Source organism: Cajanus cajan, chromosome 3, assembly GCF_000230855.2.
Source record: "Cajanus cajan strain Asha chromosome 3, NIPB_CcT2T_4, whole genome shotgun sequence".
Taxonomy (NCBI): Eukaryota; Viridiplantae; Streptophyta; class Magnoliopsida; order Fabales; family Fabaceae; genus Cajanus; species Cajanus cajan.
In genome coordinates, this window is record NC_138519.1 from 6497388 (window position 1) to 6518996 (window position 21609).

At 29.2% G+C, this 21609-nt stretch overlaps 2 protein-coding genes and 1 pseudogene across 2 annotated transcripts; all 3 read left to right on the forward strand.

Annotated features, from left to right (window-relative positions):
- Window positions 1-644: 644 nt before the first annotated feature.
- Window positions 645-9409, forward strand: LOC145955991 (uncharacterized). Its single transcript, XM_083071546.1, has 5 exons — window positions 645-989; window positions 1124-2930; window positions 3045-3425; window positions 3533-3635; window positions 4390-9409. Exons 1-4 carry the CDS (start codon window positions 645-647, stop codon window positions 3601-3603), a joined length of 2604 nt encoding a protein of 867 aa, XP_082927672.1. The 3' UTR covers window positions 3604-3635; window positions 4390-9409.
- Window positions 9410-17124: 7715 nt separating this feature from the next.
- LOC145955992 (uncharacterized) lies at window positions 17125-20825 on the forward strand. The gene is made up of 2 exons (XM_083071547.1): window positions 17125-17154; window positions 17289-20825. Exons 1-2 carry the CDS (start codon window positions 17125-17127, stop codon window positions 18273-18275), a joined length of 1017 nt encoding a protein of 338 aa, XP_082927673.1. The 3' UTR covers window positions 18276-20825.
- Window positions 18316-19034, forward strand: LOC145955993 (MDIS1-interacting receptor like kinase 2 pseudogene; annotated as a pseudogene).
- Window positions 20826-21609: the final 784 nt, after the last annotated feature.

The following is a 21609-nucleotide window of genomic DNA, read 5'->3' on the forward strand; positions in this document are numbered from 1 at the left end:
TAATAATCTTATAAAAATAGGTTATGAATGAGATAAGTTAAGAAAATAGGTTAGAGACTTGGAGGAGTGAGCGTTACGCTAAGGGTAAAGTCTAGATAGAGTGTGAACATAAGAAGGATTGAAATGAATGAATGATGTATATAGGAGAAGAAGTTGCACAATAATTAATTCAACATTATATGTACATGGCCGTGTGGAAAGGTAGCATTGAAACTTTTTGGAGTCTCCCATTGCATGTATGAGTCATAAGAGTCTAAGTCAATATTGCACTTTCTGACTAAGAAATCAGTAAATCCGCCATTAAGAATATTATTTCAAATCATTAGAACGTAATGATTTTGTCTTTTGAAAAAGAGTTTCGGTAGATTAAAGAACAAAAATGTTTATAAATTTTTTAATCTCAACTCTGAAGTGATATGAAACTTTTTTAAATATATATGAAAACAAATACACCTTCATTCTATCTTTCCACAACCAATTATTTCACAATTCCTTCGGCCAAATCCGTGTCTTTTGACATCCATTTTCCTCACTGGAAAAGATTGAAAGGTCCTTTGGCCACTATTATATATACAAGTTAATTAGTTCCAGGTTGAATAGCATATAAGAAAGTTGATCAGTTATTGAAGCCATTTGAATAAAGAATGGCAAAGTGTGTTTGCAGTTTATTAGTAATTATGATGCTACAATTACATTCATATCTTATTGGTAGCAGCATGCCAATTTCTTCTAATTTGTCATCCATAAATGAGGAACGACATGCTTTGCTCCAGAGCGGTTGGTGGAATTATGACCTAAATATCTCACGCCATTGTGAATGGGAAGGTATTTATTGTAATGAAGCTGGAAGTGTTACAGACATAGACTATCCATATCATCCTCCATCCGAAGAATTGCGGCAGATTCAGAACTTGAACCTCACTGCCTTCCCCAATTTAGTCTCTCTAGATCTATGTGGAATGGGTCTTACAGGAGGCTTTCCAACAGAAGTAACCACACTTAAAAACCTTACCTATCTTTATCTAACCGATAATCATCTTCAAGGTAAATTTCTGCCTAAAATACTTTCAAAACTGCCAATTCTTTTGCTTGCATTATCCCTTTCAAATTCTGTCAATCCCAGAATCTCACATTTCTTCTCTTTGTTTCTTATCAAATTGCAGGTTCAATACCGGTCCAAGTAGGAAATTTGACACAATTAGTGGATTTGTGGCTTGATAATAATTCACTAACGGGTTCAATTCCTTCTACTTTGGGTCAATTGGAGAATTTGCAGCATCTCTATCTTTCTTTCAACCGACTTGAAGGTACCATACCAATAGAATTGGGAAACTTAACAAAATTGATGACATTTAATCTTTCAACCAATTCACTAACGGGTACCATACCAACAGAATTGGGGAACTTAACGCAATTGAAAGAATTGTATCTTTCAAACAATTTACTCACCGGTTCAATCCCTTTTACTTTGGGTCAGTTAGAGGATTTGACTATTCTTTTCCTTGATTCTAACCATATTCAAGGTCCCATACCAGGGGAATTTGGAAATTTAAAATGTTTAGAAAAGTTATTTCTATCAAACAATTTACTTACTGGTTCAATTCCTCCTTCTTTGGGTAAATTGAAGAATTTGACGGATCTCTTCCTTCATTCTAACCAAATAGAAGGTCACATACCCCTAGAACTTGGGAATTTGTCCAATTTAGACTCGTTACATCTTTCACATAATAAGATGTCTGGTTTAATACCTCCAAAACTTTTTAAAATGGACAATCTGCGTTTTTTATATCTCTCATCAAATCAATTATGTGGCCCAATCCCACTAGAGACGATGAAATGTCTCTCTATGAAAACAATTCATTTAAGTCACAACTTGTTAAATGGAAGTATATCTTCCCAAATTGCTTGTGTATATAACCTTGACCTTAGTCACAACTTTCTTAGTGGTGAGATTCCATCTCATTTGGGAATGAACTCCATGCTAAATTGGTTGGATCTCAGTTATAATAATTTCACAGGAAAACTACACACGGCACTTGCTACTCTATCATATATAAATCTTTCATACAACTCTTTTGACTATTCACAAGACCTTGCCTTGAAGTCACACTTACCAAATTATTGTTCTTTCCCAACAAGCTCACTAATCAGTCACAACCCACCAAATTTTGCATCTTGTGATCCTTCCCTCCAAACCAATTCTCCAACTAGTAAAACTAAGCCTATCATTGTAATTGTTTTCCCTATCATCTTTTTCATTCTTTGTGTAATTCTTCTAGCCTTATATTTCACAAGAAGCAAGTCTAGAACCAAAGTTGAAGGAAGATTAGCAAAGAATGGAGATTTGTTTTCTATATGGAACTATGATGGAAAAATTGCATTTGAAGATATCATTGAAGCAACCGAGGACTTTCACATCAAGTATTGCATTGGGACTGGTGCATATGGTAGTGTCTATAGAGCTCAATTGCCGAATGGCAAAATTGTTGCATTGAAGAAACTACACCAAATGGAATCTCAAAATCCATCTTTTGACAAAAGTTTTCGCAATGAAGTCAAGATGTTAACAGAAATTCGTCATAAAAATATTGTAAAGCTTCATGGTTTTTGCCTCCACAATCGATGCATGTTTCTAGTCTATCAATACATGGAAAAAGGTAGCTTATTTTATGTCTTGAATAATGACGTAGAAGCTAAGGAGTTGAATTGGAGTAAAAGGGTGAATATCATTAAAGGAATGGCACATGCTTTGTCCTACATGCACCATGACTGTACCCCACCAATTATTCATCGAGATGTAACAAGTAGCAATGTTTTGTTAAACTCACAATTAGAGGCATTTGTCTCAGACTTTGGCACTGCTAGACTCCTTGATCCCGATTCTTCAAATCAAACCTTGGTAGTTGGCACATATGGCTATATTGCCCCAGGTAAAGTGTTAATTTATATTACAAGCAAACTCTATTTAACTCCCTAGAATTAATTTAATAATACAATTTTGAAAAGTTTAGTTAATTTTTTTTTATTTCTTCGGTCCATTACAGAGCTTGCCTACACATTCATTGTGACAGAAAAATGTGATGTTTATAGTTTTGGAGTGGTAGCTTTAGAAACATTAATGGGAAGGCATCCTGGAGAGCTAATCTCATCTTTATCAAACCCAACTACTCAAAACATGTTGTTGAAAGATCTCTTGGATTCACGTCTTCCCCTTCCTCGCTTTCAAAAAGATGCTCAAGATATAATGCTTGTGGTAGCAATAACATTGGCATGTTTGTGTTCCAAACCGAAGTTCAGACCATCAATGCTACAAGTGGCTAAGGAACTCTCTAGTTTCAAATTGTCATTTTCTTTGCCTCTCCATGAAATTTTGATCCATCAATTGATGACTATAAAAGATACGATCCAAGTGTCAATGAAATCTGGTAATCAAATGCATTTTTCTAGTTTTCAGTGAATTTTTTTTCATCTATCTAATTTTCTTTCACCCATTTTTTGACAAACTTTTTTTGTTTGCCTTTTATATTTTTAGGTTCCCAAGGTATCCCCAATCAAGAAGTAAAGACTAGTCCCCCAAGATGCCAAGATTCACGAAGAAGTTGACCAAAAGATCCGATTATTGCTACAAATTTAAGGTTCACCATTATTTTGATTAGAAATTGAAGTGACTGATTTACCAAATTATGACAGTTATGAAATATGAAACTTTTTAAAAGTTTAAAATAATTTTTCAATTTAAAATTGAAAAAATTTTTTTATTGATGATAGCATTAATTAACCCAACAAAGTATTTCATGATTTTCATAATTCTTTTTTTTTTTTTTACCTCTAGTTATATATTGTTATAGATTTTCAATTCAAAAAGGAAATCTCTGTTTCGTTGGGTAACATGACATAAGTGTTTGATAAGTTATAAACAATATTAAATATACAACGAGATTTTTATTTGTACCTCTTTTTACTCTTCACATCCCCAATTTTCTTTTTGATTTTTTATAATACCTAAACTACCTTCACCTATTAACACCTCTTTAAAAATTCATTTCCCTTCCCCCTCTCCTTGCACCCCTCATCTTCCAACAAAAAATTTCAACCCCTCTAATCTTCTCAATTTCTCTCCTTGAACCCATTGCTCCATGTCTATTACTCCTTCTTCATAAATTTGTGAGTTCTCGCTTTTTCTTTGTTTGTTTCGTTTGTTCAATTTTTTTTTTTGTTTTGTGTTATAGATTTTACATAAACCAGGCTCAGCAATGTAGACATATTTTACAAAAACAAGTTTTCATAATGTAGTATAACCAGCTACTAGCAACATTTTCTAAGAGGTCTTAAGGATCCTTTTGGGTTGCGATCTTATACAATATAGTCACACATTTTTGGATTAGACAGGACTAAGACGAGGTAAAGGTGGTCAAGCATGGTAAGGTGTTGTTCTCTAAGGTTGAGCATCAAGACATGGTGAGATACATGCAAAGGTTTGGGCTAGTGGTTCTACAAGCATGCTCAACAACAACATTTTGTTTGCTTTTCTTGAGCGGCGGTTAAAAGGCACTAATTCCTTACACCTTTAGTTGGAGAGATAATCATCACCTTAGATTATGTTTTTCTTTTTTTTACTCTTAGAAATGAATAAAATTTGTTCAGTTGGTCATAATTGTTCTTGAAAATAAAATTAAAAAAAAACATTTATATATATTACTTGGAAAATAATGATTTTTAGTGTATTAAATTAGATAATCAAGCCTCTTGGACTTGATCTAGTGATTGTAAAGTTTATTTTAGAATATGAGAGGCCAACTTGATACTCTTAGATTTGATTTTTTTCTATATTAAAATAATATTTGAGTAATGAAAACTTCACTTTACAAATATAAATTAGTTATTAGTCATCAGTTTTGGAACACTATATGAACCATGTTTAGAGATCAAAAAATTAGAGTATGGTATTTTTACTAGTATAAAACTGTTCTCCAATTCAAAAAAAGTTAGATTCTCACCTATAAAAACAATTTTGTGTAAAACTTATCTAAAAAAAATTCTTGAGAAACAATGTTCATGTTATTAAATAATAAGCTAAACATGAAAAAAAAAATAGACATGAAGATATTTTCAATTTTAGATTCATGAGAAAGTAAAAAAAATTTATGTATCAAACTTCTCGTAAGATTAAAAGATTAGAAAAAACAATTTTGAATTATTAGCTAGTCAATTACTATTTGTCAATTATTAGGTAGGTTAAATTAAAAAAAAAATGTTACCTTAAAATTGTGAATTTAAAAATTGGTGGAGAAATATTAATTACAACATGTAGTACACAGCCCGATAATTCATTGTTGTACTAATTTGTTTATAATCATGTTATCATTTTGCTCGAGGCAAAATCCAACTCATACAATTTGATGAAAAGCAAATGGTGCATTAAATAGTTTGGTAAATGGCATGTGTTAGCCACAAATAAAAATGCTTACAACAAGTGCTTCACGGGTGACACACTAAAATGTCCAGAAATAGGAGCTTTTTAACAAGAAAACAAAAATCAACATTGTAGAGACGATTCTCGACCGCACTACTATAATTTCTTTTATTACATGCAACTTTTTATGTGAATTTTAATACAAAATTTGTAGCATGCAACTTTTTATGTGAATTTTAATACAAAATTTGTAGCAAAAATTATTCCTACGAATTTTTATACGAAATTTTATCTGTAGGTAATACATTCGTGGATAATATATTTTTGTATATATAATTTATAAGAGATATGAACTTTCAATTTTACCAAATTCACATTTAATATAAAGTTATTGAGCGGTGTAGTGTAATACTTAGTCCCCCTCATATATATATATATATATGTATGTATATATATATGTATGTATATATATATATTCAATGTGACTTTTACTAAGTATTACACTGCTCAATAACTTTATATTAAATGTGAATTTTGTAAATTCAACCGTTAAATTGAAAATCTTTTACTCTTAAATCATATATACAAAATGTTATATTAATCGAAGATGATTTCCTATAAAACAAAATTAAATCTGTCAGAAAATTTATATTTTCGATGAGAAAATTTATATTTTCGATGAGAAATTTTTTGTAGGAAAAGCTATATTATTGATAGAATATTTCAGACAAATTTATATTTATCGAAAATGTAAGAACTAGTTTTAAATTTGATATGAAAATATTATGATATAATTAGATAAGATTTTAAGTTAGTATTTTATTAATGGTTGATAATTAAAAAATAAAATAAGGATAAATACATTTTTTGAATTTTATATGTTTGATTTAAGATAACTTACAAAATAACTCTTGGTAAAATTATTCCACTCAATAACTCATGCTGTGTGTTGAATTTCATCGATCCAATTAATTGTTAAATTAAAAGTTATTAAATTTTACTAATAATTAATATAAAAAAATTAAATAGTTTTAGAATAAATTATTTGCTAATTAACAATATAATTGAAACATTAATTATTTTAAATTATTTAACTAAAATCTTATTGACAATTTCCTATATGATCTTAATATTTTTGTATAACTAATATATGGTTTTAAATTTAATATGAGAATATTATATATAATTAGATAAGATTTTAAGTTAGTATTTTATTAATAGTTGATAATTAGAAGAAAAAAAATAAGGATAAATAGATTTTTTTGAATTTTATATGTTTGATTTAAGGTAAATAAATATATTAAATTAATTAATAATTTATTTAAAATATTAAAATTTAATTTATAAGTATGTAATAAATAAATATTTATAATTTTATAAATTATATTATCATTATAAATTATAAAATTAAATAATTTAAATTATAATTTTAAATAGAAATAAGTAAATGTTAATTATAAAAGTAAGTACATATAAATAAAGAATAATTAAATATATTATTATTATTATTATTATTATTCGTAATATAAAATTATTATATATTATTATTATAGTACAAATATGAGATTGTATATTTGAGGATGACTTAAATGAATTAATTTGTACAAGTTATACTGACAACATACATATACATTTCGGTAGCTTACTCATCAGAACTTCACAGTTAAGCATGCTTGACCTGGAGTAGTACTGGTATGGGTGACCTTCTGGGAATTTTCCCAGAAATTACACAAGTAAGGATAAAACACGCTAAACAGTGTAATATTGTAAAATGGAACCCTTGAGAGGCCAAATATGAGGGTTGTTATATTAATAAATTTATTTAAATTAAAAAAAAATTATAATTTCCGACAGAATTTTCTGTCGGAAATTTCCGTCGAAAAATTATTTCCGACGGATTTTTTTTTTCCGACGCCATCCGTCGGAAATTTACCTGTTTCCGTCAGAAATCAGTATTTTTCTTGTAGTGATTTATATAATGATCGCAATGTAGTACAGAAATAATAAACAAGACTAAAATTATCCTAACTACATTAAAATAAGAAAAAGAAACTAAACTAAGAAATGAAAAGTTGGCCTAGAAACCATACTCAGTCATCTCGTACACAAAAGCCATGGATGCGGGCATTGGATGCAAGAGAGCGTAAGTATTAAGTTTTTCACCCCTACGAATGAGTCTGTCTCGTTTATTTATAGAGGATATGGAAGAGTAGTTATTTTTGCATTAATTTGATGTGAGACGTATAACCGCTCCACATTATATGATGTGAATAATCCTTCTCAACCGTTATTAACTTCTCGCAATTGCCTACTACATTTTTCGATTAACAAATAATTCCTTCGAGAACCTTAGCTTTAACTTTGAGAAATGGTTATCATACACAAATCCCCTATGATATATAATTGTTTCGTTGTTTACGCAATGTGGGTAACTTCCTTAACCGCTTATAATTGCTCTTCTTCAATTGTCGGATTCCTTGAGAATACTTCGAGCACTTCAAACAATCTCACAATTTTACCCTCAACAACTTCATATCCTTTGCATGTTGTAGGAAGCTTTTGAGATGCACTCGTCAATGTTGTTACCGCTAAGCCATAAGCCATAACAAAAATAACAAGACCCAAAACCTTCTTCTCCTCCATCTTGAATATGTATGCAATTTTGTTTTTCTTTCTCAGTAATATGAAGTTTTGATCAATCATTTGTAGCATATCAATACTTATAGAGTACAGTCTTAATATTAAATTTTATATTAATTTTAAATTTTTTTGCAACATCTTTCCATTTTTTATATATGGTAAATAATAAATGTTTTTATTTTAAGAAAAAATAATTACTTGAAAATATTTATTACATAAAACATTTACTTGAAAAAATATTCAATACTCCATTCATTAATTCAAATTAATAGATAATCATAAAATTATTTTATACATTATTTTGAATCTATATAATAAATTCTAATATAATTTTTAAATTTTAAAAAATTTTTAAAGTTATTTATATATTAAAAAAATTTAATTTAAAATTTTATGTTTGAATTATTAAGTAAAATAAATATACAAAAATATCTTTTTAAGTAAGTGAACCTCAACTCTCTTTATGTGTAATTATAATATAAAAAAATGTAGATTATGAACTCAACATTGTCATTAGGTTAATTTATCTGTTATTCTTGGCATGATTACTATCGTATTGTGATCGTTATTGTATTCATTATACTGATACAAATTAAATTTCTTGTTTTCCCTAATTAATATTCGATCGGTTAACTAGTCAATACAGAAATTAGTTCCAATTAGACAATGGCAAGAACGAGAAACACAGTCCAATTAATTAATAGGGATCCTTCTTCTGATCTTGTCGGACGTGAAACACGTTATTCAGTGCCTATTTCCAACGTAGTTGCCAAGTTATTTATCCATGGCGCAACATATACATCGAAATTCATGAGCATATCATCATAAATTTGGGTTGAAATGTAGACACGACACACTAAAGTGTTAAAAAAAGAATCACAGAAGAAAAAGAGAACCGCGTCATGAGCAAGCATTTTAGGAAGAGAAAATTGTATGTATATTTGTGAGAGTCAAGTCAGCAGTGCACTTTGTGAAAGATGTTCCACATGAATCACACCTCGTACCATTATTCTGTCTTTCCACAAATATACAATCACTTCATAATTCCTTTGTGCAAAAGTTTCAGTTTGAATCAATTGTATGGCAAACTATGATCACCGTAAAATCACACTCTAACCTTCATCAATTAAACAACTATGATGATGCACCATACACATGTGATAATATTAATTTGTCACCAATATTAATCATATAAAAACTCAAAAAGACATGATAAAAACCCCTATAGCTCATATCTCTCTGATTCAACCAAGTAATTGGCTTTCGTTTTCAAGCCAAATAATGGTTTTTTTAATTACCCAAATTTATTTAATATGATTCAATCCGTCATGCTTACGTTCATAAGAATATTCATTATCTATCAAAATGTATTACAAATAAATAAATAAATATATATATATATATATATATATATATATATATATATATATGTGTGTGTGTGTGTGTGTGTGTAAAAATCCTTTTGAAGTTTTGTGGGTGAAACTTGAAAATCTCTTCCTCACATGTTTTATGGGTGAAACTTGAAAATCGTTTTCTCACAAGTTTTATAGGTGAAACTTAAAAACCCTTTCCTCACAAGTTTTTCGGTGAAACTTGGAATTCCTCCTCACATGACCTCCTTTCTCATTTAAGACAATGACTCCTTTTGTAGGTCAGGTAATTATTCTCATCTCAAGAGCTTCTATTTATCAACCTAACATCCTAATCTTCAAAAAGAAAACAAATCTCAAAAATAAATTAATATATTTCAATTCTAAACAATATCTTAAAAGAATATTTTTTAAATTCTAAACAATATCTTAAAGATTTGAACTTGAAAATTTGAATTGTTGTTCCAACAATTCCTCCCTCAAATAAAATTTTTAAACTTTATCTTCTTGTTGTCTTGGATGCTTGTCACTAGGGATGACAAATATACTCGTACCCGCGGGTAATACCCGAACCAGTCTCGACTTTGACGGGGAATACCCGATTTGACCGGGTACGGGTAAAACCCGATATATTAAATCGGTACGGGTACGGGTATGTACTTACCCGACCCGTACCCGTCCCCGTTCCTATTTTTAATTTAATACCCACTCTTAATTTAATTATATTAAAGAATTTTAATATTTTTTATGTGTGATTATTTATTATAATATGAGATAGAGAAATAACCTAATTATAATTATAATATGATAAAAAAATAATTTAAAAATATTATATTTTTTTCCAAAAAAAAAAAAAATTGTCGGGTACGGGTATACCCGATACCCGACGGGGACGGGGATGGAGATGAAAATCACATACCTGATGGGTATGGGTACAGGGACGATGATGAATTTGGCTCGCGAGGACGGAGACATGTATCATGAAACCCGTACCCGACCCGCCCCGTTGTCATCCCTACTTGTCACAATCATCTTCAATCATATTTACTATGCGATATTATTTTTTGTCTCCATTTCCATCTATTTTGGAATTCATGTCATATTTTAAAAAAATTAAATTAAAAATATTTGTAAATTTTCTGAATTTTAAAAAAGTAAACGTTTAGTTAATTAAAATATATATAAAAAATATTTATATCATAATTAAGTCTTAGCAATTAAGAAGAACTTCTACTAAATTTACATATTTGATAAACCGAGGAATTAATACTCTTAATTAAATTAATATACTATAAAATTATAGTCAATTTGATATCACCCAGCCAGACACAAAAAGACCGACAAAAAAAAAACCGTAAAGTGAATATACAAAGGAATGAAAATTTTCACCCATAATTTTAAGGAGAAAATATTTGGAATTTTATAATTTGGGGGAAAATTAGAATTAACCCAAAGCAGAGAGTTGAAGAAAAATGAGTGAAAAAGAAATAGGCATAAGAAATATTGATTAGAACCGGAGCGAATAGGTACTGATAACAGTGCATAGGGTATGAATGAAGGAGATAGTTAATAAGTTAAGAAAATAGGTTAGAGGAGTGAGTTTAAGGGTAAAGTGTAGATAGTGTGTGAACAAAAGAAGGATTGGAATGAATGAATGATGTATATAGGAGAAGAAGTTGCACAATAATTAATTCAACATTATATGTACATGGCCGTGTGGAAAGGTGGCATTGAAACTTTTTGGAGTCTCCCATTGCATGTATGAGTTATAAGAGTCTAAGTCAAGATTGCACTTTCTGACTAAGAAACCAGTAAATCCGCCATTAAGAATATTATTTCAAATCATTAGAACGTAATGATTTTTCCTTTTGAAAAAGAGTTTCGTAGATTAAAGAGGAAAAATATTTATAAATTATCTTTAACCTTAACTTTAAGTGATATGAAACTTTTTAAATATATATGAAAACAAATACACTTTCATTCTATCTTTCCACAACCTATTATTTCATAATTCCTTTGGCCAAATCCGTGTCTTTAGACATCCATTTTCCTCACTGGAAAAAATTGAAAGGTCCTTTGGCCACTATTATATATACAAGTTCCAGGTTGAATAGCATATAAGAAAGTTGATCAGTTATTGAAGCCATTTGAATAAAGAATGGCAAAGTGTGTTTGCAGTTTATTAGTAATTATGATGCTACAATCACATTCATATCTTATTGGTAGCAGCATGCCAATTTCTTCTAATTTGTCATCCATAAATGAGGAACGACATGCTTTGCTCCAGAGCGGTTGGTGGAACGATAACCTAAGTATCTCACGCCATTGTGAATGGGTAGGTATTACTTGTAATGAAGCTGGAAGTGTTACAAGCATAGGCTATCCATATGATCCTCCATCCAAAGAATTGCGGCGGATTCAGAACTTGAACCTCACTGCCTTCCCCAATTTAGTCGTTCTAGATCTAGGTGGAATGGGTCTTACAGGAGGCTTTCCAACAGAAGTAACCACACTTAAAAACCTTACCTATCTTTATGATGAAAAATGAAAACAGAATGATAGGAAGAGTGGGGAGCAAAAACAGACCAAGACAAGTTTTTAGTGGGCAATCTATTTTTCATTCACGTTTTTCTTCATATATGCAAGTTACAATACAACTTCTGATGTTACAAGCTTAGTATTCAAAAAATGCATTCATTGTTGACTTAGTTGTACTACCCACTTTTACCTACTGCATATTTACCAAAAACATACACCAAATCACCTAATTTTCACCTAAAACAGATTGCTGTCAAAACAAGCACAGTACAACAGATTTTGTATTCAAAAAATATCAAGAAAATTCTCAAAGTCTAACACTCCTCCTTGAGATTTTTCTTGAGCACTCCAAGTCTTGATCTTAGTATTTCAAATTGACCCTTGGAGAGGGCTTTGGTCATGATATCTGCAATCTGTTCCTCAGAGCAGCAATGCTCCAACTTGATTTCTTTTGATTTCTCTGCTTCTCTAATGGCATGAACTTTCACATTAATGTGCTTTGTTCTTCCATGTTGGACAGGATTTTTAGCAATAGAAATAGCAGATTTGTTATCCACCCAAATGACAGTAGCTTTATCTTGAATCTGTCTCACATCTAATAAAATCTTTCTCAGCCAAATAGCCTGATTTGCAGCAGCTGCAGCTGAAATATACTCAGCTTTAGCTGAAGATTGAGCCACAACATCCTGTTTCTTTGAATTCAAATTAAGTAATTTTGGTCCAATCATTAATTTATTATTCAAGATTAAATAGAAAATAGCAACATATCCATGAATGACACATTACCTAGAAGTTACGTAGTTATGATGACTTCTATATGTAAAGAAAAATATTTATTTTATATATAAATAATTACTTTTAATATATAAATTATATTACAATTAAAAATTATAATTAATAAATATTTTTGCAAATATATATATATATATATATATATATATATATATATATATATCATAGTTTAGATTTATGATTAATACGAAGCTATTTTTAATATTTGATATTTTAAGAAAATCAATTTAATTTAAAATAAAATATAACTATAAAATTGAAAGAGATGATATATTGAGAATTTTTTAAACTTTTGAAAAAATCAACTTAAAACACTCTTTTCTATAATAATCTCTAAAAATAATCTCGTTCAAAATAATTATTATAATTTATATATAAAAATATTTTTATAAAATATTATTTCCTTCATTTTAAAATAAAATAAAAAAAATGTGTCGACACAAAATAAATTAATAGTATTAAATAATTTATATAATTAATTATTAAAATAATATAATTTTCACAATTTTTCCAAACACACTCTTGATTTCTTCCAATTTTACACTACCAAAAATGTCTCTTTCAATATTGGTATTCAGGCATTGAGCATAAATTAATCATTTATAATATAGTATAAACCTCTATGACCTAATTACCAAAATTTGGAAAAATAAAAAATTTAATTGCAAAATTTTATAATTTAGGAACCTATTTAAAAACCCAGAAAAAATATAGACCAAACATATTTAGTATGCTAAAATATTTTCTATACAATTTTATTTGTAATTTTTCTCTCACTATTATTTATTATTGAATTTTAATTTACACGTTTATAAATTCTTTCCTACTTAAATAATTAGTTTACTATTTTATTTAATCATTTATATTATTAATATTTTGCGAGATGCACAAAAATAAATATATAATTAGTCTATCATGTATAGTTTCACTTGTATCAAATATCTTATATCTTATAGTTTTTACTTTTGACTCTTTCACATATCTTTTTGATAATTGGCACATTCTTTCTCTGCGCTTTACAGCAATCCTTTCTTTATGGATTTTTTTTTTTACTATCAATTTTTTTTGAAAGCTTTACTAGCATGGAAAGGCCAAGAATTAGGGAGATGGTTCTTTCTTGCAGAGATGCTTCTTTCCAGCATTTGCCCTTCAAGAATCCTCAAGGGAATATGGCATGAAAAAAGCTAAATCATGGAAGAAACCCTAATTAATTATGGAAGAGATGCTTCTTTCTTGTAGATTATGAACTCAACATTGTCATTAGGTTAATTTATCTGTTATTCTTGGCATGATTACTATCGTATTGTGATCGTTATTGTATTCATTATACTGTTACAAATTAAAATTTCTTTTTTTTCCCTAATTAATTATGAATTAATATTCGATCAGTTAACTAGCCAATACAGAAATTAGTTCCAATTAGACAATGGCAAGAACGAGAAACACAGTCCAATTAATTAATAGGGATCCTTCTTCTGATCTTGTCGGACGTGAAACACGTTATTCAGTGCCTATAATTCCAACGTAGTTGCCAAGTTATTTATCCATGGCGCAACATATACATCGAAATTCATGAGCATCATCATAAATTTGGGATTGAAATGTAGACACGACACACTAAAGTGTTAAAAAAAGAATCACAGAAGAAAAGGAAAACCGCGTCATGAGCAAGCATTTTTTAATTCAAACATATATATATATATATAGTTAATCACCTAAACCCTAAACCCTAAACCCTAAACCCTAAACCCTAAACCCTAAACCCTAAACCCTAAAGTTTTTTTACACTGACAATCAATCATATCTTTTAATAGTGTCATGTCACTTCCTTATTTAATAAACTAAAAATAAAATAATTTAAAAGATATGATTGGTTACTGGGGTAAAATACTTTACACTGTCAGTATATGGATGATTAACTCTTTTCTCTCTTTCTCTCTCTATCTCTATATATATATTTCTGGTTAACTATGCAAACTATTTAGAAGAGAAAATTGTATGTATATTTGTGAGAGTCAAGTCAGCAGTGCACTTTGTGAAAGATGTTCCACATGAATCACACCTCGCACCATTATTCTGTCTTTCCACAAATATACAATCACTTCATAATTCCTTTGTGCAAAAGTTTCAAACCAAGTTTAATTTCTGCCTGAGCGTCCATTGGCCATTATTATATACACAACCATATAATTACACCAAAGCTCATCAGGCTAAAGATATAATGTAGTCATTTGTATTAATTTTATAATTTTTATATCATGATATTTTATATTTTATATTATATACTATATTAATTTGAATTTTTTCTACTCTAAATATAAATTTTTTAATATATCAATATATTTTATTAAAATTTATACTTAAATATTATATTTTGACTTTTACATGCACTTTAAAAAATAAAAATATATAAAATGATGTCTTATTTTAATTTTAGTTTTATAAAATTATAATATACTTATGTAATATTATTTTATATATTGTTTAAATATTATTATTTAATTAATATCATTTCAACCTCGATTAAATCATTAAACTTTGTTCAGTTCAATTACCCATCTAATTTTAAAAATATTGATAAAAAAAATGTTATATTTATTATTATTTTTATTCATGTATAAAAATATTAAACTACAATAACTATGAAACCGAGAGAGTACAAGATAATCTTTGGTCAAGTAAAGTAAAATATACCCAATTTTTTCTCCAATTTTTAAATATAATACCTATTTATAAAATAATCAAATATTTAAGATCTAATTATACTTTTAGCTACATTTATATTTTGATCCTTTAATTTTTTTTATATGCAGTTTTTGTCTCTCCATGTTTAAATTTATAGTTTTAGCCACTCAATTTTATAAGATTTATATTTTTTTTTCAATTATTAAATATTTATCCATTATAATGTTGATCTTGATATGACATTAAATAAATACTGTAATAATTAATATATAACCATATTTAAGCTAAATTATTATATTTGTTACTCTCACTTTTAATTCATTTCCATCTATTTTGGAATTCATCTCATATTTAAAAAAAATAAATTAAAAATATTTGTAAATTTTCTGAATTTTTAAAAAGTAAGCGTTTAGTTAATTAAAAAATATATAAAAAAATATTTATATCATAATTAAGTCTTCGCAATTAAGAAGAACTTAATACTCTTAATTAAATTAATATACTATAAAATTATAGAGTCAATTTGATATCACCCAGACACAAAAAAACCGACAAAAAAAAAACCGTAAAGTGAATATACAAAGGAATAAAATTTTTCATCCATAATTTTAAGGAGAAAATATTTGGAATTTTATAATTTGGGGAAAAAATTAGAATTAACCCAACGCAGAGAGTTGAAGAAAAAAGAGTGATAAAGAAATAGGCATAAGAAATATTGATTAGATATCCGGAGCAAATAGGTACTGATAACAGTGCATAGGGTATGAATGAAGGAGATAGTTAATAAGTTAAGAAAATAGGTTAGAGGAGTGAGTTTAAGGGTAAAGTCTAGATAGTGTGTGAACAAAAGAAGGATTGGAATGAATGAATGATGTATATAGGAGAAGAAGTTGCACAATAATTAATTCAACATTATATGTACATGGCCGTGTGGAAAGGTGGCATTGAAACTTTTTGGAGTCTCCCATTGCATGTATGAGTTATAAGAGTCTAAGTCAAGATTGCACTTTCTGACTAAGAAACCAGTAAATCCGCCATTAAGAATATTATTTCAAATCATTAGAACGTAATGATTTTTCCTTTTGAAAAAGAGTTTCGTAGATTAAAGAGGAAAAATATTTATAAATTATCTTTAACCTTAACTTTAAGTGATATGAAACTTTTTAAATATATATGAAAACAAATACACTTTCATTCTATCTTTCCACAACCTATTATTTCATAATTCCTTTGGCCAAATCCGTGTCTTTAGACATCCATTTTCCTCACTGGAAAAAATTGAAAGGTCCTTTGGCCACTATTATATATACAAGTTCCAGGTTGAATAGCATATAAGAAAGTTGATCAGTTATTGAAGCCATTTGAATAAAGAATGGCAAAGTGTGTTTGCAGTTTATTAGTAATTATGATGCTACAATCACATTCATATCTTATTGGTAGCAGCATGCCAATTTCTTCTAATTTGTCATCCATAAATGAGGAACGACATGCTTTGCTCCAGAGTGGTTGGTGGAATCATAACCTAAATATCTCACGCCATTGTGAATGGGAAGGTATTATTTGTAATATAGCTGGAAGTGTTACATATATATATATATATATGATCCTCCATCCAAAGAATTGCGGCGGATTCAGAACTTGAACCTCACTGCCTTCCCCAATTTAGTCCTTCTAGATCTATATGGAATGGGTCTTACAGGAAGCTTTCCAACAGAAGTAACCACACTTAAAAGCCTTACCTATCTTTATCTAACCCATAATCATCTTCATGGTAAATTTCTGCCTAAAATACTTTCAAAACTGCCAATTCTTTTGCTTGCATTATCCCTTTCAAATTCTGTTAATCCCAGAATCTCATATTTCTTCTCTTTGTTTCTTACCAAATTGCAGGTTCAATACCGGTCCAATTAGGAAATTTGACACAATTAGTGGATTTGAGTCTTTATAATAATTCACTAACGGGTTCAATTCCTTCTACTTTGGGTCAATTGGAGAATTTGCGGTATCTCCTTCTTTCTTTCAACCGACTTGAAGGTACCATACCAATAGAATTGGGGAACTTAACAAAATTGACAACATTTTATCTTTCAAACAATTCACTAACGGGTTCAATTCCTTCTACTTTGGGTCAATTGGAGAATTTGCAGGATCTCCTTCTTTCTTTCAACTTGCTTGAAGGTACCATACCAACAGAATTGGGGAACTTAACGCAATTGAAAGAATTGTATCTTTCAAACAATTTACTCACCGGTTCAATCCCTTTTACTTTGGGTCAGTTAGAGGATTTGACTATTCTTTTCCTTGATTCTAACCATATTCAAGGTTCCATACCAGTAGAATTTGGAAATTTAAAATGTTTAGAAAAGTTATTTCTATCAAACAATTTGCTTACTGGTTCAATTCCTCCTTCTTTGGGTAAATTGAAGAATTTGAAGGATCTCTTCCTTCATTCTAACCAAATAGAAGGTCACATACCTCCAAAACTTTTTCAAATGGACAATCTGCGTTTTTTATATCTCTCATCAAATCAATTATGTGGCCCAATCCCACTAGAGACGATGAAATGTCTCTCTATGAAAACAATTCATTTAAGTCACAACTTGTTAAATGGAAGTATATCTTCCCAAATTGCTTGTGTATATAACCTTGACCTTAGTCACAACTTTCTTAGTGGTGAGATTCCATCTCATTTGGGAATGAACTCCATGCTAAATTGGTTGGATCTCAGTTATAATAATTTCACAGGAAAACTACACACGGCACTTGCTACTCTATCATATATAAATCTTTCATACAACTCTTTTGACTCTAAAAGATACGATCCAAGTTTTTGCTAAGGAGTTGAATTGGAGTATAAGGGTGAATATCATTAAAGGAATGGCACATGCTTTGTCCTACATGCACCATGACTGTACCCTACCAATTATTCATCGAGATGTAACAAGTAGCAATGTTTTGTTAAACTCACAATTCGAGGCATTTGTCTCAGACTTTGGCACTGCTAGACTCCTTGATCCCGATTCTTCAAATCAAACCTTGGTAGTTGGCACATATGGCTATATTGCCCCAGGTAAAGTGTTAATTTATATTACAAGCAAACTCTATTTAACTCCCTAGAATTAATTTAATAATACAATTTGAAAAGTTTAGTTAACTTTTTTTTATTTCTTCGGTCCATTACAGAGCTTGCCTACACATTCATTGTGACAGAAAAATGTGATGTTTATAGTTTTGGAGTGGTAGCTTTAGAAACATTGATGGGAAGGCATCCTGGAGAGCTAATCTCATCTTTATCAAACCCAACTACTCAAAACATGTTGTTGAAAGATCTCTTGGATTCACGTCTTCCCCTTCCTCGCTTTCAAAAAGATGCTCAAGATATAATATTTGTGGTAGCAATAATATTGGCATGTTTGTGTTCCAAACCGAAGTTCAGACCATCAATGCTACAAGTGGCTAAGGAACTCTCTAGTTTCAAATTGTCATTGTCTTTGCCGCTCCATGAAATTTTGATCCATCAATTGATGACTCTAAAAGATACGATCCAAGTGTCAATGAAATCTGGTAAGCAAATGCATTTTTCTAGTTTGCAGTGAAAATTTTTTCATCTATAATTTTCTTTCACCTATTTTTTTGACAAACTTCTTTTGTTTGCCTCTTATATTTTTAGGTTCCCAAGGTATCCCCAATGAAGAAGTAAAGACTAGTCCCCCAAGATGCCAAGATTCATGAAGAAGTTGACCAAAAGATCCAATTATTGACTACAAATTTAAGGTTCACCATTATTTTGATTAGAAAATGAAGTGACTGATTTACCAAATTATGACAGTTATGACATATGAAACTTTTTAAAAATTTAAAATAATTTTTCAATTTAAAATTGAAAAAATTATTTTATTGATGATAGCATTAATTAACCCAACAAAGTATTTCATGATTTTCATAATTTTATTTTTTTTACCTCTAGTTATATATTGTTATAGCTTTTTAATTCAAATAGGAAATTTCTGTTTCGTTGGGTAACATGAAATAAGTGTTTGATAAGTTATAAACAATATTAAATATACAACGAGATTTTTATTTGTACCTCTTTTTACTCTTCACATCCCTAATGTTTTTTTTGATTTTTTATAAGCGTTAATCACATATACACTACTAATGTAAAAAAAATTTATACTGTCAACCAATCATATCTTTTAATAATGTCATGTAATTTGCTTATTTGATTAAATAAAAATAAAATAAAATAATTTAAAAGATATGATTAGTTACGAGTGTAAAAAAGTTTACACTGACAGTGTATAAATGATTAACTCTTTTTATAATACCTAAACTAAGTTCACCTATTCACACCCATTTAAAAATTCATTTCCCTTCCCCCTTCCACCCCCTCATCTTCCTACAAAAATTTTCAACCCCTCTAATCTTCTCAATTTCTCTCCTTGAACCCATTGCTCCTTGTCTATTACTCCTTCTCCATAAATTTGTGAGTTCTCGCTTTTTCTTTGTTTGTTTCGTTTGTTCAATTTTTTTTTTTTTTTGTGTTATAGATTTTACATAAACCAGGCTCTGCAATGTAGACATATTTTACAAAAACAGATTTTCATAATGTAGCATAACCAGCTACTAGCAACATTTTCTAAGAGGTCTTAAGGATCATTTTGGGTTGCGGTCTTATACAATATAGTCACACATTTTTGGATTAGACAAGACTAACACGAGGTAAAGGTGGTCAAGCATGGGAAGGTGTTGTTCTCTAAGGTTGAGCATCAAGACATGGTGAGATACATGCAAAGGTTTGGGCTAGTGGTTCTACAAGCATGGTCAACAACAACATTTTGTTTGCTTTTGTTGAGCGGCGGTTAAAAGGCACTAATTCCTTATACCTTTAGTTGGAGAGATAATCATCACCTTAGATTTTTTTTTTTCTCTTAGAAATGAATAAAATTTGTTTAATTGGTCATAATTATTCTTGAAAATAAAATAAAAACTTATATATATTACTTGAAAAACTATGATTTTTAGTGTATTAAATTAGATAATCAAGTTTGAACTTGACCTAATGATTGTAAAGTATATCTTGGAATATGAGAGGCTAACTTGATATTCTCAAATTTGATTTTTGTCTATATTAAAATAATATTTGAACAATGAAAATCCCACTTTACGAATACAAATTAGTTATTAGTCATCAGTTTTGAAACACTATATGAACCATGTTCATAGATCAAAAAATTAGAGTATGATATTTTTATTATCATAAAACTATTCTCCAATTCAAAAAAAGTTAGATTTTCACCTCATAAAAATAATTTTGTGTGAAACTTATCTTAAAAAAAAATTCTTGAGAAACAATGTTCATGTTATTAAATAATAAGCTAAACATGAAAAAAAAAACCAAACATGAAGATATTTTCAATTTTAGATTCATGAGAAAGTAAAAAATTTCTATGTATCAAACTTCTCGTAAGATTAAAAGATTAGAAAAAACAATTTTGAATTATTAGCTAGCTCAATTACTTATTTTTCAATTATTAGGTAGGCTAAATTAAAAAAGAAATGTTACCTTAACATTGTGAATTTAAAAATTGGTGGAGAAATATTAATTACAACATGTAGTACACAGCCCGATAATTCATTGTTGTACTTATTTGTTTATAATCATGTTATCATTTTGCACGAGGCAAAATCCAACTCATACAATTTGATGAAAAGCAAATGGTGCAATAAATAGTTTGGTAAATGGAATGTGTTAGTCACAAATAAAAAATGCTTATAGTAAGTGCTTCATGGGTGACACACTAAAATGTCCAGAAATAGGAGGTTTTAAACCAGAAAAAAAAAAATCAACATTGTAGAGACAATGCCCGACCGTATGTGATGTTGTCGAAGCTTGTTTTCATTTCTAACCTTTGTCTCTAACATGACGGATTCTAACATGAACTAGGGAAAAATGTCTTTCGTGGATGAGGCACTAAAATGACTAGGAACAACAAGTTTTTAACCGGAAAAATATTAAAAATAAATAAATAAAATAAAATAAAATTACAAATATATTTGAGAGCCACGGTGGCGCCGTCGTTGTGTGTGTGGCCGCGGTGACGCTGTCGTTGTGCGTGCAGTCACGGTGACGACGTCGCTACGCGTGCGTCCACGGTGACAATGCCACTA

Bases quoted from the DNA above. Each gene is read 5' to 3' on its own strand.
- LOC145955991 (XM_083071546.1), top strand. From the start codon at position 645: ATGGCAAAGTGTGTTTGCAGTTTATTAGTAATTATGATGCTACAATTA. The intron at 990-1,123 runs GTAACCACACTT...TGTCAATCCCAG, and splicing joins CAGGAGGCTTTCCAACAGAA to AATCTCACATTTCTTCTCTT. The intron at 2,931-3,044 runs GTAAAGTGTTAA...GGTCCATTACAG, and splicing joins ATATGGCTATATTGCCCCAG to AGCTTGCCTACACATTCATT.
- LOC145955992 (XM_083071547.1), top strand. From the start codon at position 17,125: ATGGGTCTTACAGGAAGCTTTCCAACAGAA. The intron at 17,155-17,288 runs GTAACCACACTT...TGTTAATCCCAG, and splicing joins CAGGAAGCTTTCCAACAGAA to AATCTCATATTTCTTCTCTT.